Source organism: Pleurodeles waltl, chromosome 10 (assembly GCF_031143425.1).
Source record: "Pleurodeles waltl isolate 20211129_DDA chromosome 10, aPleWal1.hap1.20221129, whole genome shotgun sequence".
Classification (NCBI taxonomy): Eukaryota; Metazoa; Chordata; class Amphibia; order Caudata; family Salamandridae; genus Pleurodeles; species Pleurodeles waltl.
In genome coordinates, this window is record NC_090449.1 from 459,237 (window position 1) to 485,984 (window position 26,748).

General features: G+C 47.1%; 1 protein-coding gene across 3 annotated transcripts in view; it reads right to left on the bottom strand.

Moving 5' to 3' along the window:
- LOC138260861 (RIB43A-like with coiled-coils protein 2) overlaps positions 1-26,748 on the bottom strand; it is a 66,259-nt gene that overhangs the window by 16,341 nt on the left and 23,170 nt on the right. For 2 of the 3 annotated variants that reach the window (XM_069209288.1, XM_069209289.1), the window contains exons 5-8: positions 25,127-25,471; positions 17,667-17,785; positions 16,534-16,761; positions 394-560 (exon numbers count right to left, since the gene is read on the bottom strand). In XM_069209288.1, the coding sequence (XP_069065389.1) occupies positions 394-560; positions 16,534-16,761; positions 17,667-17,785; positions 25,127-25,471 (859 nt within the window). The remainder of the gene's footprint in view (positions 1-393; positions 561-16,533; positions 16,762-17,666; positions 17,786-25,126; positions 25,472-26,748) is intronic. The other variant, XM_069209290.1, reaches the window with a different exon arrangement.

Consider the following 26,748-nt stretch of genomic DNA (forward strand, 5'->3'; position numbering starts at 1 on the left):
GCATGTGTACAGATACGTTGGTACGTTGGGCGTACTCCTTGATAGCTCCTATGGTGGGGTCAAGCTCAGGCTGGCATGTGCCCTGGTGAACTGGGTGTACTCCTTGATAGCTCCTATGGTAGACCACACTCAGGCTGGCATGTACCCAGGTGCACTGGGAATACTCCTTGATCGTTTCTAGGTCAGTGGTATCACACTCAAGATGGCATGCATTGGGTGTACTCCTTGATAGGTCTAGGTCAGTGATATCACACTCAGGCTGGCATGTACCCAGGTGCATTGTGCTAACTCCTTGACAGTTTTTATGCCGTGGCAACCCACCCCGGCCTGTATCAACCCAGGTGAGTTGGCAGAAGTGAGACATGTATAGAAGTTTCTCTCCTCAGTACTCACTGTGCTTTCTGCTCCTGAGACAGCTGCTCGTTGTAGGAATCCAGACCTTTTCTGAGTTGCTTCCTGAGGCAATCTTCCTCCTGCTCCAGGACCATTCCTGCCCGGGCTGCTAGGCTCCTCTGCTTGTCCCACTCTTCCTCCAGCTGGCAGGCTTGTTCCTTCAACCTCTGTGACAGAGAGAAGAGAAGAGGTGTCTATTGGTCTGCAAACAAGTACTTTTCATGTTTGCAAGCTAACATTATTTTGCACTTTGATACCTTTTTCAAATCACCCACTGTACTAGAAACTCCTTATATGTTGAAACTGGGCTCGCCTGCACACATAAACTTCGACAAATCCTTTGACACTGACTCAACACCTCTGAATGGAAGCAACTGGAAAAATCACTGATAATACCTCAGCAAAGATTATTACGTGCATTGCACCATAACCGTCGTTATGTGCACTCAGAATAGGTGAAGAGTAGCTCAGTTGGAGAGAAGAGTGGCTTGTATGGAGAGACAAGTTGCCCAGAGGGAGAGACAAGCAAGAGAAGAGTGACTCTGATGGAGAGACGAGTGTCTCAGAGTGAGAGATGAGCGGCTTGGCAGGAGAGAAGAGTGGCATGGTGGGAGAGAAGAGTGGCTCACTGTGAGAGAAGAGTGGGTGGGCAGGAGAGAAGAGTGGCTGAGCGGGAGAGAAGAGTGGTACGGAGGGAGAGAAGAGTGGCTCACCAGGAGAGAAGAGTGGCTGGGTGGGAGAAAAGAGTGGTACGGAAGGAGAGAAGAGTGGCTCAGAGGGAGAGAAGAGTGGCTCAGAAGGAGAGAAGACTGGCTCAGAAGGAGAGAAGACTGGCTCGGATGGAGAAAAGAGTGGCTGAGCAGGAGAGAAGAGTGGCATGGCGGGAGAGAAGAGTGGGAGAGCGGAAGAGAAGAGTGGCTGGGGGGAGAGAAGAGTGGTATGGAGGGAGAGAAGAGTGGCTCACCTGGAAAGAAGAGTGGCTCGGAGGAAGAGAAGAGTGACTCCGAGGGAGAGAAGAGTAGCTCAGATGAAGAGAAGAGTGGCTTGGCAGGAGAGAAGAGTGGCTTGGCAGGAAAGAAGAGTAGCTCGGAGGGAGAGAAGAGTTGCTAGGCGGGAGAGAAGAGTGGCTCGGCAGGAAAGAAGAGTGGCTTGGTGGGAGAGAAGAGTGGGTGGGCTGGAGAGAAGAGTGGCTCTGTGGGAGAGAAGAGTGGCTCGGAGGGAGAGAAGAGTTGCTTGGCGGGAGAGAAGAGTTGCTTGGCGGGAGAGAAGAGTGGCTCGGCAGGAAAGAAGAGTGGCTTGGTGGGAGAGAAGAGTGGGTGGGCTGGAGAGAAGAGTGGCTATGTGGGAGAGAAGAGTGGTACGGAGGGAGAGAAGAGTGGCTTAGAGGGAGAAAAGAGTGGCTTAGAGGGAGAAAAGAGTGGCTTGGTGGGAGAGAAGAGTGGCTCAGAGAGAGCGAAGAGTGGCTCAGAGGGAGGGAAGATGGCTCGAAGGGAGAGAAGAGGCTCGGAGGGAAAGAAGAATGGCTTAGAGGGAGAGGAAGAGAGCCTCCAGGACAGCCTGAATTAGTGAAGATTGGCGTAGGGGAGAAAAGGCCACATGGTGTCAGCACAAGGAGGCCCAGTGGGCTCTCTAAAATAGTGATGAGTGGCTTATGAGGTAGCAGTGGGCCATAGAGCAGCCAGAGGGGTAACCAGGTGCTCTAAACTGCTGAAGAGAAGTTGGCAGGAGTGTGTTGTACTGACTTTAGATGCTCCTGCAAGGTGCCTTTTACTAATAACTGCATCTAAATTCACCAACAATTCAGCTCTGCCTGAAAGTCTCTTCCACTTCAGTCATCAAATGCTGAAAACACAGCCTGCACCGTAACCAGACCTGGATGACCACCCCCTATCTGAAGCTCAACCCCACCAAAACAAGATTATTCCTATTTGCCAAGAACAAGCGACAACCAGTCCAAACTTGGTTCAACACTACTGACCTAGATGGACTCAAATCCCAACTTTAACCCCATGCCAAGTCACTTGGATTCACACTGGACTCCTAGCTCAGCTTTGAGAAACAAGTCAAGATCACTAAGATGGCCTGATACCTGCACTCTGTACTGAAGAAAGTGAAACCATTCCTCCCAGAAAGTGGCTTGAGAACTGCCCTTCAAGGCTCTTCCATCTAGACAGTGGAAAATTCCCGCTCTACGGTCTCACAGACTCCAAAGTCTCACCTGTTAAAGGAATCCAACATGCCCTGGTGCATCTTACCAGGGGCCTGAAGAATATGGCCATATGATCCCTACACTGATGCAAAGCCACTTGCATCTTCTGACCACCCGCGCCATCTTCAAACACCAGCGCCATCATCTGCACAGAGTATAGTCATTCTGCACAAAATCCGTCACACATTTGTTTTGTGTTATTTTGTCCACTCTTCCAGATGTTCGGGGTTACTCCCCCAAAGCGCAATGGCAAACAGAAGAGGGGAAGAAGGGAGTCACTAGGTGGGTTTCCTGCAGCTGCTAGTTTGTAATGTTCCCCTTTTACTTTTGTTGTTTTACGGAAATAAAAAAAGCATCACTTGTGTTGCGATTGTTGGTCGTAGTGCTGAGTCCACTGACGGGTTGCACTCTGGAGTTGGTAGGTCATGTCGTAAGGCCTATACTGATGTTTCTTGTAGTCCTTATGCTTTTCAAGGTGCACAGCTTTCAGTGTCTCTAGCTCGGATTTGTTGCATAGCATCTTGTTGTCCACATATGCCCTAAACAAAGTGGTTCAGGAAAAGGGACGATTTAGGATTCTCTGCTGGGATTCGGGTTTAAGGCCGGGAAGAAAGTGAAGGGTCAGGACACGACAATAGCCATGAGCAGCTGAGCGCACTGAACCAGCAGCAGCGCTTATTATCTGACTGGAGACCACCACCCCTGCTTGTAGAAAGTCACTCAATCCTGTTTGTTTTCTTCTTCGTTTAGCCTTTCCTGGAATTGTTGAAGATTGTCCCACACAGATCTAACATAGCAACCACGTAGAGCAGTAGCACTTGCTGTCTTCATCACAGCTGCAAAGGTGCCAAAGAACGTTCTGACAGCTGCACGTATCTTCTTACTTTCCTTGTCAGGCGGTGCCTCTGCTGATGGTGAGGTAGGGTGGTACTTCCTTTCAGGAGCCACTACGTGCATCAGGTGGGGGGGTCACATCACAGGAAAAGAGGTTCCAGTTCTTGTGGGTTGCGTTTTTCTTGTAAGCGTACTGCAGCAGATCTCACTGATGGCCGAGGTTAAAAATAACTCCTTCACCAATTCAAGATGTCCGAGAACTAGTGGAAGCAAAAGATGCGGATGCTCTCGCAGATGATGGAAGTCTTCGGCTGAGTCGTGGGGATGCTGGTAGCACCTCCCACCAAAACTTCATTCAATGTGTTGGTGTCATCTTCGTGTGAAACCCTTGCAGGAGGAGATTTGGAAAGAGTTGGAGAATATCGACAAACTAAAGAAATGGAGGGGGGATGTGAGTACATGCCATGAGGAGACCTCCAAAGCTGACATTATGTAGACCGACTTAGAGATCTAAAGAGATGGAAATATCTAGAATTATGGATCTAGAATAATGAGATGATGGAAAGCGACGTCGATGATGACAGTATCTACTGTGACAAGGACTCCTAGAATGCCTCCTGGCAGTCCTGGATCAGCTTTTGAAGGTATGTGACTCCTGGTAGGTGTGAAAGGGATATCAGTAGACGGCTGTGTTAGAGCTGCTAGAGTAAGCTGAGGTGCTATCAGTGCTGCAGGCACGGCAGGCAGTGGACTATCCGAGGTGCAGGAAGCACTGGAGAAGTAGGAGGTGGAGTTGTAGGAGATCTATTCCCAGGTTTCTGGGTCGAGGAGGAAAGGATCACAGCTTGAGGTGCTGCTATGGTAGAGAGTATATTGGAATATGTGGTGTCCTTCTCTTTTCAGTCTGCAGGTGCCTTCAGCAGACAGGTGGAAGAATCTGCTAGTAGAGGTATCCTTTGATGTCGAGGGCTTCTTCAATGTCCACTCCCCCACCTTTGATGTTGACCTACACCTCTTCAGTGTAAAGCCAGCTCTTGACGAAGCAGGTAGTAACAGACAAAACATTCTAGATCATGGACCGTGACTGGGTGCATCTTCTTTTCTTCCTCTGTGATCCTTCCCTGGATCTTCACAACAGAAGCTCCTTGAAAGAGGTTTAAGGAGCAGAAGTAGAGGGAGCACCCCCTTGGCATTCCTCTGAACTTCCAGGTGCTGCCTCTTCACGCCTGCCTCAATCCTCTTGAGTTCCAGGCAGCCTGAGCTTCTCCCAGTCGTCATGGACATGTTTTTACAGATAATTCACCAGGGTCAGGGAGATGTGAATCAGGAATCAGGAAGACACACAATGTAGATTGTTTGAGGGTCTGTTTGGGCTTTTGGAAAACATAAAAAATGCACTGCTTACCTCTAAAGATATCGAGTGAAGATGTTTTTAGAGGTTTGGAATGCTTTCCAAAAGGAAATAAATCTTTAAAAGATTGAGCTGAGTGCTTCAGGATCCAGTAAGCAGATCCCAGGAACAACCCTGGCCCACATGCCAGATACAGGCAATGATGGGATACTGGTGGTGTGATAAGGAGCAGGTCTGCCGCCTTTCACACCTCAGCCTATTGGGCTACATTGTCCCTAGTTTCTCTCACTATTCCCTAAATAAAGGTTTGTGTTTTCTAATCACTATGCCATTTCTAGTGACTATCTTACTGCTTTTATCATAGGGTTTTTTTTAATGGAAAAAAGGCAAAAAAACCAATACTCCTTTTAAGGGCTATTTTATAATAATTTCTTTATAGAAAAAATGGCTTCCAAAAATAATAGTGCATATTCATTTGTAATATACAGAATTATTTAAAAAGTGCTCCGGGACGCCATTTGTGGGAGGGATAATTCAGTGTTTATGACTATAAAGAAGAGTCCCAGGGTGGAAATGACAAATAGAAGTGTATGACTCTTCCCTGGCAGTTGTTTCACTAAATACAAAATCACTCACTTGCTTCTAGTCTGACTTGTGCTCCTAGTTTTCAGTGTTTGGTTTCATTGAGTCTTAACATAGGAATTAAGGAAAATGTTGCTTACCAGTAGACATCTGTCTGTGGCATGTAGTGCTGTAGATTCACATGCTATGCACAAGCAGGTTCGGAATAATACAACTTGTTTTTCTTCTAAGAAACTTTTTGAGTCACAGGATCGAGTGACTCCTCCTCTCGGTAGTACTACGCATGGGCATGGAGTCCTTTGTTAGATTGTTTCTCTGCAGGCGGGAGAGTGAAGTAGTGCAGAGAGAGTACGAGAGAAAAGATGTCTATACAATGTATTTACATATGTACAATGTTTACATGTTAGAAAATTACAACAGCCACATGCCTCTGGGGATGAGGGAGGGCGCATGTGAATCTACAGCACTACATGCCACGGACAGAGGTCTACTCTTAAGTAACATTTTCCGTTCAGTGGCAAGTGTGGCTGTAGACACACATGCTGTGCATAGACTGAATGCAGTCCCTCCATAACCCGGTGGCTCGCGTGCAGGAGTTGCAATTGTTTGGAAAAGTGTCCTAAATACTGCTTGGCCAACATTAGCTTGTTGCCTCGCTAGTACATCTACAGAATAATGTTTTGTATAGGTATTTGGTGTAGACCATGTAGCTGCTTTACAAATATCTGCAATATCTGCTATAGTTATGTTCCGTATGAGAGCCATTGAAGCACCCTTCTTCCTAGTAGAGTGTGCTCTAGGTGTGAAAGGTAAATTTTGTTTTGCTTTATCATAACAAGTTTGAATACACTTGACTACACAACATCTCTAACAGCTTTTGATATGGGGTTTCCTGTGTGGGGCATTGAAAAGGTCACAAAAAGTTGTTTTGTTTTCCTGAACTGTTTGGTTCTCTCTATATAATACATAAGAACCCTTGTTACATCAAGAGTGTTTACAGCCCTTTCCCTCACAGTCCGGCTGGGGAAAGAACACTGGTAGTTCTATTGATTGATTGATATGAAACTGGGAAACTACCTATGGTAGGAATTTAAAATTAGTTTGAAGAACTACTTTTTCTTTGTGAATCTGGAAGAATGGTTCTTCCAGGGCTAAGCCTGGAGCTCAATGACACGTCTAAGGGAAGAGATAGCCACCAGAAAAGCTACCTTCCATGATAAGAATTGGAAAGGACAGGAATGGAGTGGCCCAAACGGAGGACCCATGAGCCTTGTGAGAAAATTTTTAAGGCTACAGGATGGTGCTGGAGGCACCTTGGTGGGATGACTTGTAAGTCCTTCCATAAATGCTTTAATGACTGGAACCCTAAATAAAGAAGCATGCTATGTATTTTGAAGATATGCAGCTATAGCTGCTAAATGAAGCCAAATGGAAGTGTTAGCTAAATTAGCTTTTAGTAAATGCAGTAAATAACAAACAATCTGTTGCACAGTTGGTTTGAGAGGTTATTGTTTTTCGGTTGGCAGCAGCAGACAAAGCGTTTCCACTTTGCTGCATAACATTGTCTAGTTGTGGGTCTATGCGCTCCTTTAAGAATGTCCATACGTTCTTGCAGTGCTTGTAAATATCCAAATTCTATGACCTCAAGAGCCATATTGCTAGGTTGAGTGCCTTGAGGTCTGGATGTCTTATTTCTCCTTGATTCTGTGTTTAAAGGTCCGGCCTATTGGGGAGCTTCTGCTGTGGCACTAGTGAGAGATCCAGAAGTGTTCTGAACCATCGCTGACGTGCCCACGTGGGAACCACAAGTACCGTGGTGACGGAAGATTTCGGAGTTTCTGAACTAGAAAACGAATGAGTGGGAGAGGCAGAAAAGCGTAAGCAAATATCCCTGACCAATTCATCCACAGAGCATTGCCCATGGACTGAGGGTACCTGGATGTGCAGTTTTGACATTTTGAGTTTTGCGAAGTGGTGAATAGGTCTATTTGGGGTGTTCCCAACTTTAGAAAGTACTGTTGCAGGAATTGTGAGTGAAGTTCCCATTTGTGGACTTATTGCTGCATCCTGCTGAGTAGGTCTGCCAACTGACTGACCGTTCCTGGGAGATACTGTGCCACTATGTGAATGTGGTGATGAATTGCCCATTTCCATATTGTCTGTGCAAGGTGGGACAGCTGAGATGAACGTGCCCCCTTGCGGACAGTACATGGCAGTCTTGTTGTCTGTACGTACTAGCACTACTTTGCGTTTGAAGTGTGGAAGGAACGCCTTCACTGCTAGGAAGACTGAGTGCAATTCCAGGTGACTGATGTGTAAGGACTGTTGAGAGATGTTCCATAGGTCTTGCACCGTGAGGTTGTGGAGATGAGCGCCCTAACCAGTCTGTGATGCATCTGTAGTAAGAATGAGCCATAGGGTCCAAAAAGGGCCGCCCTTTCATCAGGTTTGTGGTATTCCACCATTGCAGCGGGTGATGAGTCTGGCGGTCCAACAACACTAGATCTTCCATCTGACCCTGTGCCCGAGACCACTGACGAGAGAGACATTGTTGAAGGGGACGCATGTGAAGTCTGGCATGAGGTACGATGGCGATACAGGATGCCATCATCCCTAACAGGTGCATGAAAGCCCTCAATGTGTATGACTGGTTTTCTGTTAACTGAGAAATCAACGAGTGAAAAGTTTTAACACGGGCTGAGCTGGGGAAGGCCGCCCTAATTGTGTATTGAGAACTGCACGTACATAAGGTTGTATGTGAAGCGGCTGGAGATGGGATCTGAGATAATTGTTTGTGAATACCAGAGTGTGTAGGAGATTGTGAGATGAGTATGATGTTGACGTTGTAAGGTGCTGGCTTTGATAAGCCAGTCGTCCAAGTAAGGGAACACATGAATGTGCTGTCTTCTAAGGTGTCCAGCAACTACTGCAAGACACTTGCTGAATACTCTGGGAGCGGTTGTGGCCCCAGAGGGTAGAAGACCTTGAACAGGTAATGTTTTCCTGCCACCACGAATCTGAGGTATTTGCAGTCTGCTGGATGGATGGGAATGTGAAAGTAGGTGTCTTTTAGAGCTAGTGCTCTCATAAAGTCACCTTGTTGGGAAAGGGAATGACCATATGAAAATACTCTGATAGAATGTAGTGGTTTAATGGTCTGAGATCTAGAATTGGCTTGAGTGAACCGTCTCTTTGGGGTAAAAGAAGGTACAGGGAGTATACTCCTGAACCTTGATGTTTTAGTTGAAATGGCTCTATGGTTCCTTTGAGGAAAGGATATTGTACATCCTCTGTGAGAAGAGTGAGATGTTCTTGTGGAAGTCTGAGTTTGAGGGTGTATGTTTGGTGGAGTGGAAATGAGCTCCAGACAGAAACCATTTTGGATAATGGAAAGAACCCATTGGTCGTGGTGGTATCTGACCACTGTGGGTAAAAATGTTGAAGTCTTCCCCCTACAAGCGTGGTGTGTGGCGGTGGAAGGTGGAGGCAGTCATTGTTTGGCAGTGGAGGTGGAGCCTCTAGAAGTGGATGCCTTTCCTCTGCCTTTATTATTGTTCCCTCTGTAGAAGCCTCTACAAAATCCCCTTGTGTAGGATTGAGAGACAGTCTTGGTTTGTGTGACAGACTGGTCTGTAAAGGATGGCCTAAACCTTCTTGCGAAACCTGGGTGTCAAAAATTGCCACGTTGTGTTGTGGCTTGGAGGGCCCCCATTGCTTTTCTAATTTCGTTATCTTTAGTTTAGTTTTTCTAAAGTTGTGTTGACTTGTGTGCCGAAAAGGTGCTCCTTATCAAAGGGCATGTTTAAGACTGCCTGCTGAACCTGTGACTTAAATCCAGAGCATCCAAGTCAAGCGTGGCGCCTAATAACGATGCCGGTATTAATGCCGCATACAGCTGTATCAGCAGCATCTAATGCGCACCTGATGGAATTGTTTGTGGTTTGCCCTTCTGCTACAATTTCACAACACCTTTTTGATGCTCCTGAGTAAGATACTGAAGGAGCGCTTCCATTGCACTCCAGTGCAGCCTGTCATAGCGTGCTAGTAGAGTCTGTACGTTCGCAATGCACCAGTAGTTGTCTGCTTGAGCTGCAACCCTTTTGCCTATTGCTTCTAACTTTTTGCTTTTTTATCAGGAAGGGGAGTGTCCCCTATAGATTGGCTATTGGCTCTTTTGCGTGCAGTTGACGCGACAATGGGATATGGAGGAAATTGCACCTTTATAAACAAAGGATCAGTGGGTGCAGCCTTATATTTTTTATCGACTCGGGGAGTGATAATGCGTCCTCGTACTGGCTCCTTGAAGATCTTATCAGCATGCCGAAGCATGCCTGGGAGCATCGGCAGGAACTTACTTTATGTGTTGTGGCAAGGGTGTCAAACAGAAATGCTTCCTCAATAGGATCTGTGTGCATTGTTACATTATGAAATGCAGCTGCCCTAGCTATGACTTGCTGATCTGAGGTGGAATCTCCAGGTGGTGAAGGTCTAGCTGGGTAGAGATCTGAATCATTAGGTGTAATACGATCCGGATCATATGTGTCCCAGGGATCCTGGATATCTAGTGGGTCCCCTAAATCCTGTGTCCCATGTGGGGGTGAATTTGGTGCTGTAAACCCCGTGGTTGGTGGAGGTGAAGGAGGTGGAGTGGATTGAGGAGAAGGCTGTGGAAAAGGTGGTGTTTATGTATATTAGCCTTCTTTGGAGGTGGAGAGGTGTCAAGTGCATCCTGAGAAGTCATCTTCCTTCCTACAGGGGCAAGGGATGATGCTAGAATATAACCTGTTCCCTCATGAATATAAAGTTGGCATTGTCGAGAGTCCATGACTTCTAAAATTGGTTTCACCGGTGAAGGGGTGGTGGAAGAATGCCCAGAATCCGCAGGAGTGGAAACAGTCCTTTTACAATTTTTTGACTCCAAAGTTATTGGTTGGGGCGATGATGTCAGCACCAAAACAGTAAAGGGCAGTTTTTGGGTCGGTTCCAAAGTGGTGGGCAACGAAGCAGTGTGCTCAGCTGGTCGACTCGGTGCTCAGGTGGTGATTGTAGACCCTGAGTTTGGTGCCGAAGATTTACCTTTGGCTTTTTTCAGTGCATCCGAAACAGTTTCTCAGCTTCAACCATGGTCGAAAGGCAGTGGCGGACCAGTGACCTCTTTACATGTGTTTTTTTCAGTCTTAGTCGTGGGTGCAGGGACCTTTGTACTCATAGTCTGAGCCAACTGCAACTCCTGGCTGTCGATGTCATACTGAATGTCTGACTCTGAGTCTTGGATTGAAAAGGCCTCCTCTTCCTGTGGTTCCTTCTGCGCATACTCCTCCCTGAAAATATCTGGTGTGTCGTCTGGAGTTCGAGATGTCATTTCGAGTCAATGAGCTCTTCTGTTCCCTAGCGTCTTTTTCAACCAAAAAGATCAACAGGTGTCCCAGGTTTGATAGTTGTGGTCATGGGAGACACACAAATTACACACCTGGTGTTGATCGTTGTGGGTAACTTGGAATGACATTGAGGGCAATAGCGAAATGGAGTCCAATCCATCATGTCTGCAGGATAGCCAGAAGCGTTGTATATGATGTAGGCCCAAAAAGGGGTGTGAACACCCCGAAGGGGGAGGGTTGTTTTCGAGAGTGAACATCAAACAAAGGTTAGTGTGAGAAAGAAACATGTTCAAAAACAATACTGTTGCAGATGGAGAGAAACCAGTTTAAGATTGCATCGAGCCGAGAACTCAGAGCAAGAGGAACACACGTCTGAACCCGACGGCAGAGAAAAAAAAATCTAACAAAGGACTTGATGCCCAGGCGCACTATCACTGGGAGGAGGAGTCACTCGATCCCGTGACTCAATAACATTCTTCGAAGAAAAACAAGTTGTACCACTACGAACTCAACAATAGATGGTGAGATTATGCACAACGTGTATCTACAGCTACACATGCCATTGAACATTCATTTTCTTGAACTCTCTTTCCCCTGCCGATGACTCAGTACTACACTCTTTAAATCTCCAAAGAGAAAGCCGTCACTTATTAAAACTGAAAGCTATTACCCTGTCTGACAAAAACCATCTCAAAGGAGGGAGTGCTCTGGACATGACGGGAGAGAGTGCTTTGGACATGAACAAGAGGGAATGCTCTGGACATGATGGGAGGGAGTGCTCTGGACATGATGAGAGGGAGTGCTCTGGACATGACAGGAGGGAATTTCTGGTCATGAACAGGAGGGAGTGTTCTGGACATGAACGGAGAGAGTGCTCTGGACATGAACAAGAGGGGGTTCTCTGGACATGAACTAGAGGGGGTGCTCTGGACATGATAGGAGGGAGTGCTCTGGTCATGACAGGAGAGAGTGCTCTTATGGGAAGTAGTGCTCTGGACACGGACAGGAGGAAGTGCTCTGATGGGAGGGAGTGCTCTGTACATGATGGGAGGGAGTGCTCTGGACATGAACAGGAAGGAGTGCTCTGGACATGACGGGAGGGAGTGCTCTGGACATGAACAAGAAGGAGTGCTCTGGACATGATGGGAGGGAGTGCTCTGGACATGACAGGAGGAAGTGTTCTGGCAAAAACAAGAGGGAGTGCTCTGAACATGATGGGAAGGAGTGCTCTGGACATGAACAGGAAGGAGTGCTCTGGATACGACAGGAAGGAGTGCTCTAGACATGAACAGGAGGGAGTGCTCTGGACAAGACAAGAGGGAGTGCTCTCGACATGAACAGGAGGGAGTGCTCTGGACAAGACAAGAGGGAGTGCTCTCGACATGAACAGGAGGGAGTGCTCTGGACATGAGCAAGAGAGTGCTCTGGACATGATGGGAGGGAGTGCTCTGGACATGAACGGGAGGGAGTGCTCTGGACATGAACGGGAGGGAGTGCTCTGGACATGAACGGGAGGGAGTGCTCTGGACATGAGCAAGTGAGACTGTTCTGGACATGAATGGGAGGGAGTGCTCTAGACATGGATGAGAGGGAGTGCTGTGGACATGACATGAGGGAGTTCTTTGGACATGAACTAGAAGAAGTGCTGTGGAGATGAGCGAAAGAGAGTGCTCTGGACATGAGCAGGAGGGAGTGCTCTGGACATGAGCAGGAGGGAGTGCTCTGGACATGAGCAGGAGGGAGTGCTCTGGACATGATGGGAGGGAGTGCTCTGGACATGATGGGAGGGAGTGCTCTGGACATGCTGGGAGGGAGTGCTCTTGACATGAATTGGGGGAGTGCCCTGAACATGAATGGGAGTGAGTGCTCTGGACATGAAGAAGAGAGACTGCTCTGGACATGAATGGGAGTGAGTACTCTGTACATGACGAGAGGGAGTGCTCTGGACATGAATGGGAGCGAGTGCTCTGGACATGACAGGAGGGAGTGCCCTGGACATGAATGGGAGTGAGTGCTCTGGACATGAATGGGAGTGAGTGCTCTGGACATGAAAGGGAGTGAGTGCTCTGGACATGAACGGGAGGCAGTGCTCGGGACATGAACAAGAGAGACTGCTCTGGACATGAACGGGAGGGAGTGCTCTGGACACGACAGGAGAGAGTGTTCTGGACATGATAGGAGGGAGTGCTCTGGACATGACAGGAGAGAGTGTTCTGGACACGACAGGAGAGAGTGTTCTGGACACGACAGGAGAGAGTGTTCTGGACATGAACGGGAGGGAGTGTTCTGGACATGACAGGAGAGAGTGTTTTGCACATGACAGGAGAGAGTATTCTGGACATGAACGGGAGGGAGTGCTCTGGACATGAGCAGGAGGGAGTGCTCTGGACATGATGGGAGGGAGTGCTCTGGACATGATGGGAGGGAGTGCTCTGGACATGCTGGGAGGGAGTGCTCTTGACATGAATTGGGGGGAGTGCCCTGAACATGAATGGGAGTGAGTGCTCTGGACATGAAGAAGAGAGACTGCTCTGGACATGAATGGGAGTGAGTACTCTGTACATGACGAGAGGGAGTGCTCTGGACATGAATGGGAGCGAGTGCTCTGGACATGACAGGAGGGAGTGCTCTGGACATGAATGGGAGTGAGTGCTCTGGACATGAATGGGAGTGAGTGCTCTGGACATGAAAGGGAGTGAGTGCTCTGGACATGAACGGGAGGCAGTGCTCGGGACATGAACAAGAGAGACTGCTCTGGACATGAACGGGAGGGAGTGCTCTGGACACGACAGGAGAGAGTGTTCTGGACATGATAGGAGGGAGTGCTCTGGACATGAATGAGAGGGAGTGTTCTGGACATGACAGGAGAGAGTGTTCTGGACACGACAGGAGAGAGTGTTCTGGACACGACAGGAGAGAGTGTTCTGGACATGAACGGGAGGGAGTGTTCTGGACATGACAGGAGAGAGTGTTTTGCACATGACAGGAGAGAGTATTCTGGACATGAACGGGAGGGAGTGTTCTGGACATGAACGGGAGGGAGTGCTCTGGACATGAATTAGAGGGAGTGCTCTGAACATGAATAGGAGGGAGTTATTTGGACATGAACGAGAGGGAGTGCTGTGGAGACGAGCGAAAGAGAGTGCTCTGGACATGATGGGAGGGAGTGCTCTGGACATGAATAGGAGGAAGTGCTCTGGACATTATGTGAGGCAGTCCTCTGGACATGAATGGGAGTGAGTGCTTTGGACATGAATGGGATGGAGTGCTCTGAGCGTGAGGAAGAGAAAGTCTTCTGGACATGAATGTGAGGTAGTTCTCTGGACATGATGGGAGGGAGCGCTCTAGAAATGAACATGAGGGAGTGCTCTAAACATGAATGGGATGGTTTACTCTGGCCATGAACAAGAGGGAGTGTTCTGGACATTGCAGGAGGAGTGTTCTGGACATGCTGGGAGTGAGTGCTCTGGATGTGAACGGGAGGGAGTGCTCTGGAGATGATGGGCGGGAGTGCTCTAGAGATGACGGGCAGTAGTGCTCTGGACATGACAGGAGGGAGTGCCATGGACATGAACGGGAGGGAGTTCTCTGGACATGAACGGGAGGGAGTTCTCTGGACATGATAGGAGGGAGTTTTCTGGATATGACAGGAGAGAGTATTCTGGACATGCTGGGAGGGAGTGATCTGAAAATGACAAGAGGGAGTGTTCTGGACATGAACAAGAGGGAGTGCTCTGGAGATGAATAGAAGCGAGTGTTCTGGACACGACAAGAGAGAGTGTTCTGGACATGACAGGAGAGAGTGTTCTGGACATGACAGGAGAGAGTGTTCTGGACATGATAGGAGGGAGTGTTCTGGACATGAACGGGAGGGAGTGCCATGGACCTGATAGGAGGGAGTGCTCTGGACATGACAGGAGGGAGTGCTCTGGACATGACAGGAGAGAGTGCTCTGGACATGACAGGAGAGAGTGTTCTGGACATGACAGGAGGGAGTGCTCTGGACATAATAGAAGGGAGTGTTCTTGACATGCTAGGAGGGAGTGATCTGGAAATGACAAGAGGGAATGTTCTGGACCCGACAGGAGAGAGTGTTCTGGACATGATAGGAGGGAGTGTTCTGGATATGAACGGGAGGGAGTGCCATGGACATGAATGGGAGGGAGTGCTCTGGACATGATAGTAGGGAGTGCTCTGGACATGACAGGAAAGAGTGTTCTGAACATGACACGAGGGAGTGTTCTGGACATGATAGGAGGGAGTGTTCTGGACATGCTAGGGAGGGAGTGATCTAGAGATGACAAGAGGGAGTGTTCTGGACATGCTAGGAGGGAGTGATCTGGAAATGACAAGAGGGAGTGTTCTGGACATGAACGGGAGGGAGTGCTCTGGACATGAATTGGGGGAGTGCTCTGGACATGATAGGAGGGAGTGCTCTGGAGATGAATAGAAGCGAGTGTTCTGGACACGACAGGAGAGAGTGTTCTGGACATGACAGGAGAGAGTGTTCTGGACATGATAGGAGGGAGTGTTCTGGACATGAACGGGAGGCAGTGCCATGAACATGAACGGGAGGGAGTGCTCTGGACATGATAGGAGGGAGTGCTCTGGACATGATAGGAGGGAGTGCTCTGGACATGACAGGAGGGAGTGTTCTGGACATGACAGGAGAGAGTGTTCTGGACATAATAGGAGGGAGTGTTCTGGACATGCTAGGAGGGAGTGATCTGGAAATGACAAGAGGGAGTGTTCTGGACATGAACAGGAGGGAGGGCTCTGGACATGGATAGGACAGAATGCTCATTCTAAGAACAGGAGGGAGTGCTCAGAATAAGAAGGGAGGAAGTGCTTAGAACAGGAATGGTGGAGACGCCCCCGCAAGTGCGCAAGACACGCGTGAGAAGGAGCGCTCAGGAATGGGAGGGAGTGATTAGAACTCAGAGGGGTGGATGAGAGGAGGGAGGGATCATTATACACCTAAAAGGAGCCAACTGTAGGATGAGGAATCTAAGGGGGGAGGAGTGCTCAGAACATAATAAATTTGAGGGGACGCAGTGAGTGCTAAGGACCTGACCCTGACGAAAGGAAAGGTCGGAACCCACAGGGAAGAGAGAGCTCAGAACTGACAAAGAAAACAGTGTTTAGGACATAAAAGGGAGGGCAGGATCTAAACCTAAAAGGAAGCACAGTGAAGGGGTGACAAGCTTAGGATGCAAAGAAGAACTACTTTGAGTAAGAAGAGGAGTGAGGGAGTTTCCAGAAACCAAACAGGCAGGGTGTGCTAAGGGCACATGCAATATTTCTGAGACAAATGGATCACATAGTTAGCCTGAGGTGAGCAAGTAGGGCTTTGTCCTCCAGTTCTATGCTGCCTTCCCATAGGAGGTGAATTTGATGTTGTCTTTGTTCAGAGATATGCACCTTTTGCTCCTGGGTGTGGGTATGTAATGGTTTGGACCAGGGTCTAGACCTGGGTTCCTTATCTTGCCTTGTGGATGTGTTACTCATGGAAGTGAAGTATGTGCTCATAAATATGGGGCCTTTGCTAAGGGAGGTGGGCTAAGTGCTAAGAGATGTGGTGCACCTTTTTGGCACTGGCTTGATAGAGTGGGTTCCTTCCTTTGAGAGGAGAGGCCTCCTTGCTTGTGGCACTCGCTCCCTGCTCACGGGAGTTGGGATTAGGCAACGAAGACTTGTTGTCCGAGGACCAGTGTCAACAATAGGGAAGTGGGGTCTTTCTAAAGCATGTAGTGTTCTTGCTGTGGGGCCCGGGCTTCTGCTTGTACCTGATTCTCCTGTCGCTGCAGCTCCTGGATGCGCCTGATCTCCTCCAGCTGCTGGGGGCTCATGCCTTTCCACCGATCAGGCACTACACGATGTGGGCCAAAGCAGCTGGCTGCCTGGGAGGGGTTCTCAGTCAAGATGTCCCCTGTCAAGTGGTTGTAAATCTCAGCAAAGTTGTCATCTTCCTCTTGCTGCTTCTGCAGCCGCTGACGCTCTGCTGCCTCTGCAGCCTGTGAAACAAAATGCATCATTAGACTGCGGGCCAAGCTGTCTCTGAGACTCTGTTACCTAATTCTGTCCTAAAAGATGTGACCCTGGATTCCTCCTAGGTGCCCTGATCTTTCTTGGCACAAGCCCTATCCACAGGAATCCACAGCAGATCCCAAATGTTCTACCTCAAGGCACAAGGGGCCATTGCTCAGTCTTGGAGGCTTTAAATGACCGATCTCAAGACCTTTGAAGCCCCTGCTATGTCTCACCTGAGACGTAAAAGCACATATTGGTTCTAGCAGGTGCTGTAAGGACCACAGGGATCTTGTCCCGAGATAGCAGCTTCATCTTCGGGGCCTTGATGTGCCTTACCTGTTTGACCCCTGTCATATCTCAATGACCCCAGAGTCCTGGAATGTGCTATCTTATCTGTCCTTGTGTCTTGGTCACATTGACCCTAGCATCTTTGTTCCATCCTTGTAGATGTATTTTTACATCATGTCTTTGTGACTGAGGGGCCTTGCTTTGTTCTATTCAGGTGACCAAAAGGGGCTTCACTCTATTCTGACTTTGAGACACCACATGCCTTGCTCTGTCATATCTGTGTGCCCCTAGGGGCCAAGAGCAGTTCTGTTTTGGGAACACAGAGGCCTGCCGTATCATTGCGACACTAAATCCCATGACCAGTCCTGTCTTTGTGACACCCCATGCCTTGTCAGCCTTACAGCAGTGGCCCTTGAAGCCAAGAGCAGTTCTGTCTCGGGACCCCAGAGGCACTGCCCTGCCTTATCTTTGTGATCCTAGAGGCCGTGCTCAGTTCAGTCTTGGGTCCCCTGGGCTCATGCTGTGTTAGTTCGTAGAACCCCCAGGGACCTCATTCTGTCTGGTACATACTTTTTTCAAGCTTAGCCATGCAGGGCATTACCTGTGCTTTGTTGAAGTTCTCCGTTGCAAGGTTAATGGCCTTCCTGCAGTCGTCCTCCATACGGGCCAAGTGCAGTGCCCGCTCGTCCAGCTCCACTCGCTTCTTGTCATAGAGGACATCTGCGAGGAAGAACATTGTCACAGCAGCCAGTGGTGTGGGACAAGAAGCTGATGCTTGTAACTGAACAAAGTTAATGCTAGGTTCATGCAGACAGCAGCAGGAGAGTTCATTCTTCTTACTGCTTCAGGCCTCCTGACATCATGAGAGCTGTGCTACAGGTAACTAATTTTACTGGTTTAGGACTCCCAGAATCAGGAGAGTTATGCTACAGATACCTCATCTTACCAGTTCCAGACATCGTGAGAGCTGTACTGGTAACTCATCTTCCCGGTTCAGGGCTCCTGACATCACAAGAGTTATTTTACAGGTAACTCAGGACTCCGGACATTAGGAGAGTTATGTTGCAGGTAACTCATCTTCCTGGTTCAGGGCTCCTGACATCATGAGAGGTTTGCTACAGGTAACTCACCTTACTGGTTCAGGGCTCCTGACATCATGAGAGGTTTGCTACAGGTAACTCACCTTCCTGGTTCAGGGCTCCTGACATCATGAGAGGGTTGCTACAGGTAACTCACCTTACTGGTTCAGGGCTCCTGACATCATGAGAGGTTTGCTACAGGTAACTCACCTTCCTGGTTCAGGGCTCCTGACATCATGAGAGGTTTGCTACAGGTAACTCACCTTCCTGGTTCAGGGCTCACGACATCATGAGAGGTTTGCTACAGGTAACTCACCTTACCGGTTCAGGGCTCCTGACATCATGAGAGGTTTGCTACAGGTAACTCAGCTTCCAGGTTCAGGGCTCCTGACATCATGAGAGGTTTGCTACAGGTAACTCATCTTCCTGGTTCAGGGATCCTGACATCATGAGAGGGTTGCTACAGGTAACTCACCTTACTGGTTCAGGGCTCCTGACATCATGAGAGGTTTGCTACAGGTAACTCACCTTCCTGGTTCAGGGCTCCTGACATCATGAGAGGTTTGCTACAGGTAACTCACCTTCCTGGTTCAGGGCTCACGACATCATGAGAGGTTTGCTACAGGTAACTCACCTTACCGATTCAGGGCTCCTGACATCATGAGAGGTTTGCTACAGGTAACTCAGCTTCCTGGTTCAGGGCTCCTGACATCATGAGAGGTTTGCTACAGGTAACTCATCTTCCTGGTTCAGGGCTCCTGACATCATGAGAGGTTTGCTACAGGTAACTCATCTTACCGGTTCAGGACTCCTGACATCATGAGAGTTACGCCACAGGTAACTCAGGACTCCGGACATTAGGAGAGTTATGTTACTGGTAACTCATATTACCGGTTCAGGGCTCCTGACATTAGGGGAGATATGATACAAGTAACTCATCTTACCGGTTCAGGGCACCCAGAATCAGGAGTTATGCTATAGGTATCTCATCTTACCGGTTCAGGACTACCAGCATCATGAGTGTTATGATACAGACAACATATTGCCGGTTCAAGCCTTTCAACATCTCGTGAGCTACCCAACAGGTAACACATTATAGAGGGCCAAGATTCAACACACACAGAGTCTTACAGAGTTCTCAGAAGCTCACATCTTGGACAACAGAGCTAGGCCTCGGTTTACACACAGCAGAGGTAGCTCTTTCAGATTACACATATATTTTATGCACACAAGTCAGAGGCAGAGCTATTACTAGTTTATACAACTCTTGTGTCAGCAGCAAATGTTTATCAGAGGGGTCGGGTAACTTCAGCGACCCTGGCATGAGCATCTTCAATACCTGAGCGCTAGAAACCTTCACTAGGGGGCGGATTATCTCATAGAGAAGGCCTGGCTGTCACCTAAAACCAGATCCTAGGGGCTTCTGTATTCCCTCTGCCTTTATCTAATTCACGCTGCCAATGCCTGAGACCTATGGAGTACTGCAGCACCACTCAGAAACCACAGAGAGGGCTTTCGCTCAGAGTTCCTCTACTTTGGGGGCCACAGATGCACCAAGGAGACAAAGGACAAGTGGCAGCTACATCTCTTCTGGATCCTAACTTTATCATATTTCTCTGTAGAGGCCTGGCACATTTAGAGCCCTTCCCAGTCTGCTTCTGTCTGCAGGGTTCTGAGACACAGACAGGGACTGTGGTCCATCTACCTGGTGCAGCAAGGTCTTGAATGTAAAGTATATTTACCAGAGTCTCGAGAGCATCAAAAGTAAAATATTTCCTCCCTAGGCTTTCCAAATCTTTGGCCCAGATTTATCGGCTTTTGACGCAGGGCAGCACAGCAAGTCCCCTTGCTGCATTGCCCTGTGCCAAAGGGAAGAGGCAGGAATGTGCTGTATGTAAGCAATACAACACAGTCCTGCCCTTTCGGTCTGCCCTGGCACCGTTTTGGCTGCCTAGCACCAATGCAGACACCCTTGCAGCATGGGACACCTTTCTGCACAAAAGCAATCTTGGGAGGTGTGCTTCTCTTTGTTTGTGTGCTGCGGAATGCAGGATGCCGCACACGTAGAAAGAGGAAAAAACAAGGAAAAAAAAAAGATACGTCTCCTTCTTACGCCTCACCTGGGGAGGCGTAAGGCTTTGATGCATCCCTAGATTTACATGGTCTTATAAATCTAGGGGTGCTTCAAAATCCATGGGTGTTACGTGGGCACACCCAGCGCAATGCCCGTGCAACACCCACATGGTGCAGAGGCCACAAAGTGGCGCTGCGTGGCCTCATCGTTATGGTTGAAAGGTTTGTGTCACCAGAGCATCACTGAAAGTGACAACGACGTCAAAAGCCTCTTCGAAATATGCCCCTTTAGTTTTAAGTGCATTGTACACTTAGTTAAAAGTAAAACAAGGCAATCTCCGTCCAAAAGCACAGGACAGGAACTTCTTGTCCTCAGTGACACGGAGCAACTGCTAAAACTATTTGTCCATACGTTGCGTGGTGGATGTAGTTTACACAAGTAGCTATCACTCCAGCTGCTGGTTTTTTAGCTATCATCCCCATGACTTCTGGTAGAGTGCGTACGAGAGAGGGGGCCTCTGGGGATTCACCATCAGTTCATTTCTCAAGGGATCAAAGCATCTGAAATTCTGGCAAATTTCGTTTTTCTTTGTCAGTGTCTCCATCGCATGCCAGCATCTTAAAAAGACAGCCAACATTCTTATCTCAAAGATGGTTACTCTGGAGACCCCTAAAATCAGGAAGACTGGTCAACCCATAGCAGTTATTTGCTTCTGCGACATCACAGCATTGACATGCGGTGACCTGCGACTCTGTTCTGTATGAGCATACTCTCTCCCTCAGGCTCACATAGGTACAATTGGTAATAACCGGTGCACCTGCTTTGTGATATGCTCTCTCATCCTCCCAGGGATTAATAGTGGGTGGATACCTGCATACTTACTCTGTGCTTGGACTCACACTATTAGACTCACACTGATACATAGCAGTGGTTACCTGCGTACTTACTCTGTGCTTGGACACACACTCTTAGACTCACACTGACACATAGCAGTGGTTACCTACGTTCTTACTCTGTGCTTGGACACAATCTCAGACTCACACTGATACCTAGCAGTGGTTACCTGCGTTCTTACTCTGTGCTTGGACACACACTCTGAGGGCCACACTGATACATAGCAGTGGTTACCTGCGTACTCACTCTGTGGTTGAATACACACTCTTAGACTCACACTGATACCTAGCACTGGTTACCTGCGTTTTTACTCTGTGCTTGGACACACACTCAGGCTCACACTGACACATAGCAGTGGTTACCTGTGTGAGAGCGTAGTTATATAATCTATATTAACATGCAATGTTTATGAATTAATGTGTGATAATGCCGCATAGAAACAGATGTAGTGAATTTCGCTTAAACGTGCACTTGAATTGTGACCACGGGGAGTGGCCGCCAAATGTATACGTGGACTAATAATGACGACTAAAATGTTTACAAAATGTTATACTGAATAGGTTTTATACTAATTATTAATCATTGTGTTATTGAATTTGTGCTGAAATCCTTGTAGGCCTTAAGTTAGCATGAGCCGAAGCTTAGCTGCCTGGTTCTCATATTAAATGTATTTTTTCCTATCTTGCAGTGTGCTGACTCGCAAAAGGACACAACCCCTTGTTTTCTTCAAACTAGAAGCTGAATGTAACCATGGTAGATCCATTCCCATGAAAATGCACATTGCTTGTAGAAATATTAGACAAAGTGCAACAGTGTAGATTAATGTAATGTACAAGGTCATTTAAACTGGTGAAGACAATGGAGCTACTGACCAAAAGATGTGCAAAGAATTGCAGAAGGATGAAATCATACTGGATGTGCTACCTCTGAAGATGTCAATCATATCAACCAATGAGAAGCTTGTAAAATAATATGGGGTGAAAGATTAATGACCTAATGTGTTTTCTAATAGGTTAAAGATAGTGGGGTTTAACAAATGTCCAACAGAATTTTAGGGGAATGTACAACGAAAAAGGGATAAAAACTCATGACACGGGGAGCCATTTAGGTGGGTTAGGAAATGCTATTGACTTTATCCAGAAACTTTGTCACTCTGTTTGGTGACTTATTGGTTTGCTTAAAACCATCCTCGTCCTTAGATTGCCCATTTTACACTTTACCTCCTTATGAGGGAAGTGCCCCTTTTTGCCCCGGAGCTGAGTTCTGACTGATGGCGAATCAACTGATGTCCTGAAGACAAAGACTGAACCTGAGTGCTGACCTAAACCTTGGAGAGTAACTGTGACAATGATGTTGTGATTTCTCTGCTTTTCCTTTCTAGGTACCAACTGCTTGCTTTTGACAGAGACCTTAGCTAGATGTTTTCCAAATTAGTGTTTTAAATTGTTTTGCATGAAGCCCAACATGCGAATGCTAATCAGTGGTTAGGACAGGAGTTCACTTATCTGATGCAAAATAGACAAACGACTGAATCTAAGCTTTGTTGAACTGACGCTTTAATGACACTCTGCTAAAATTGACTTATGTTGACACTGTGTTATGTTCTAATAATTGCGTTCCTCGCGTTGTTCAAGTCTTATTCGGGTTGCCAAATTATGACAATGTTATTGAGTGTTTTGCTAATAAAATTAACACATATGCTATTAGAATTGTAATCAATAGGGAATAAATCTCATAAAATCCTACTAAACTGGTGTCGTTATTCATGACTGCAAGGTCATGGTAGTGTTTTGAATCAATTAATGACTTTGACTAAAGTAAAATGTATTGTGATAAATATTGATGATATTATTGACGTATTGATTGATATATTGATTAGTTATCTCGTCCCAAAGTGTCTCACAACTGGATCAAAAGATTCATTGGCCTGAAACGAGTCCTGATGTGTAATAAATTATCATAAAGGGACGCGTTAACACCTGCGTTCTTACTCTGTGCTTGGACACACACTCTTAGACTCACTTTGATACACAGCAGTGGTTACTTGCGTACGTACTCTATGCTTGGACACACACTCTCAGACTCACACTGATACCTAGCACTGGTTACCTGTGTTCTTACTCTGTGCTTGGACACACACTCTGAGGGTCACACTGATACACAGCAGTGGTTACCTGTGTTTTTACTCTGTGGTTGGATACACACTCTGAGGGCCACACTGATACATAGCAGTAGTTACCGGCGTTCTTACTCTGTGCTTGGGGACACACTCTTAGGCTCACACTGATACACAGCAGTGGTTACCTGCGTACTTACTCTGTGCTTCGACACACACTCTGGGGGCCACACTGATACATAGCAGTGGTTACCTACGTACTCACTCTGTGGGTGGACACACACTCTTAGGCTCACACTGATACCTAGCACTGGTTACTTGCGTACTCACTCTGTGGATGGACACACACTCTTAGGCTCACACTGATACCTAGCATTGGTTACCTGCGTACTCACTCTGTGGATGGACACACACTCTTAGGCTCACACTGATACCTAGCACTGGTTACCTGCGTACTCACTTTGTCAGCCTTGATAAAGTCCTTTGTAGGACGAAACACGTGTCGGCTGAATCTGGATGAACTTTACAATCTATTTCCCTATTGGATGAAAAGAAATCCTTCTGCTTCAAGTCATCAGAGTGGATGAATTCCACTCTTATAACCAAATTGATTGATTTTGTTTATATTTGATTATCAATGTTTTAAGGGAGGAACTGTTTTGTTTTTGATTCAATTATAGAAATTGTTAAATTTCTGTTAACATTTTATGTAACAATATGTCATTTGTTATATTACTTTAGCTGTATTGTAACTTTTGTACACTCTTTTGGTAATTGTGTTATATTTATATTATGTGTATTAAATTTAATGATTAACAATACGTTTTTCTGAAATTATCACATACCACACTGACACCCCATCTGAGCAAATTTATATCACTATAGTTCTCTAGCATAATTTAGGGATTTATGAATATATCAGAATTGACAATATATTGATACTTTTTCATGTGTGCTACATAGTTGATGGTTACCTGTGTTTTTACTCTGTGGTTGGACACACACTCTGAGGGCCACACTGATACACAGCCGGTGGTTCCCTGCGTACTCACTCTATGCTTGGACACACACTCTTAGGCTCACACGGATACACAGCAGTGGTTACCTACATTCTTACTCTATATTTGGACATGCACTCTTAGACTCACACTGTTACATAGCGGGCGGTTACCTGCATACTTAATCTGTGCTTGGACACACACTTTTAGGACCACACTGACACATAGTTGATGGTAACCTGTCCTTTTACTCGGTAGTTGGACACACACTTTTAGACTCACAATGATACCTAGCAGTGGTGACTTGCGTACTCACTCTGTGCTTGGACACACACTCTTAGACTCACACTGATATATAGCAGGTGGTTACCTGTGTACTCACTCTGTGCTTGGACAAACACTCTTAGGCTCACATTGAAACATAGCACTGATTACCTGCGTACTCACTCTGTGGTTGGACACACACTCTTAGGCTCACACTGACACATAGTTGATGGATACCTGAATATTTACTCACTGCTTGGACACACACACTCCAAGATGCACACTGATATATAGCCAGTGGTTACTACCTTTGTCCTTGCTGTTGCTTTGACACAGATTCTTAGCCTCACACTGATACATAATGGTTTATCACCTGCGTACCTGCTCTCTCCTGGACAAACTCTTAACGCTCACAAAGATACCTTTTGGGAGCTTACCTGAATACTTACTCGGTGCTTGGACACACACATTCCTAGAAGCACACTGATATATAGCCAGTGGTTAGCTTTGTCCTTGCTGTTGCTTCGACACAGATTCTTAGGTTCACAGTGATACCTAGTGGTTTGTTACCTGCAGACTTGCTTTCTGCCTGTACAGACTCTCTCACACTCACAAAGATACCTGTTGGGTGCTTACCTGCATACTTGCTCTGTGCCTGGTTGTGTTCCTTCTCTTGCCTCTGATCAGTCAGCCATTTCCTAGTACGCTGCTCCTGCACTTTCTCCCGCTCCTGCTTGTTCAGGTCCTCGCCAGCCAGCTTCTGTAGGCTAGCTGGTCCGCAGCGGGGGTCATCATCAGACACTCGGGCAGGCTTGTCTTTCTTCAGAGCATTGGGGTCATATAGGTCAAACTCCCGCCGAGCCTCAGGAGGCTGCATCTGCTCCCGGAACTCCTGCACCTTTTTGTTGATGCTCTGAGCAAAACGATTCTGTTCAGCTTCTAGGATCTGGGCGACCTTGTCAGACTGAACTCGATCTGCATCTGCGGGGGCAAACAGATATTCTCCGAGTGAAGCCTGCTCCTATTGTGGCATCTAGGCAAGAAAGTCAGACACTCAGAGATGTGCACCCAGCATGAAAAACGTTTAGTGTCTGTCCTTATAAGACCTGGCTGTCTAGGACAAGGACACTCCACAAACGTAATCATTTGCCACCAGCCAGGGCTTGTGCAGAGGGGTCCAGTGGGTCTACACAAGCTATATGAACAATGGGGTGAAGGGAGAAATATGTAAGGTCTTCCCCATTTTCTGGGCACACCATTGGTGTGTGTACCTGGGAAGGGGTACTAGTGCAGTTTGAGGATTCCCTAGAGATTGGGGGCCACAAAAAACATTCCACAAACAACAAGCATAGACAATACCAATAGGTCTGGCTTGAATTTGAAAGTGCCTCTTCAGTTGCTGGTGAGTTAATGCACACAATCGATTAACATATGGGCACTTTGTTACTCATCCTTGCACTCGTGCATACATTCACCCACTCACTCATTGTTGAATTCACCCACTTACCCATAAACAATAAAACACACAAAAATTCACCAAGCATAATCATGATGAATTAGAAGACTAAAAGTAGAAAACAGCTGCTGCTTAGGCAGTATACCTGCGATGCAAATTAAATGAAGCATAGCAGCAGGCGCTGCTTTGCAATGATACTGCACTTAGCATATGATTGTTTTAAAGTTCCAACAAGGACATTACGTTGAGAAGCAACGAGATGGGTAACTTAGATTTAGAGTGGTACCCAAGGGCATTGACACCAGATGAAGGTGGCTGCCTGGTTTAGGATGAACTGTGTTTTATTTGGCATAAATAAAAACAGCTTCACCTACATCCACTTTGGGGTCAGCGAGCATCTATCTTATCAAAAGCTTTTGGGGAGCACAGAAGAGTCTGCAAAATAAATTAAATGCCAAATACATATCATGCAAGGTCCTCTTACCAGCTCCTCTCCATGGAGAGGTCGATCCCATACTCAAATCATTTGGGAGTTGTCACTCCCCCGCAATCTCTTCACTTAAATTACCATAAAACAGACCCTTGTTTGTCAAAGTGGAATCACCAGGAAGGTTTATCCATAAGTCCCTGCCCCAATCCTGCCTGGGATAAATATGCATATCTTTCCTTTATGGTTCACTGGGACTCTTGAGGGGAATGCACCACACTGACGAGGCTCTTTAAAGAGAGGGCTTGTTTAAAGGTCAATATTGCTCTGTTCTTCCCAGTGTGGATGGATGCAGATCAGGAAAATACAGCAACC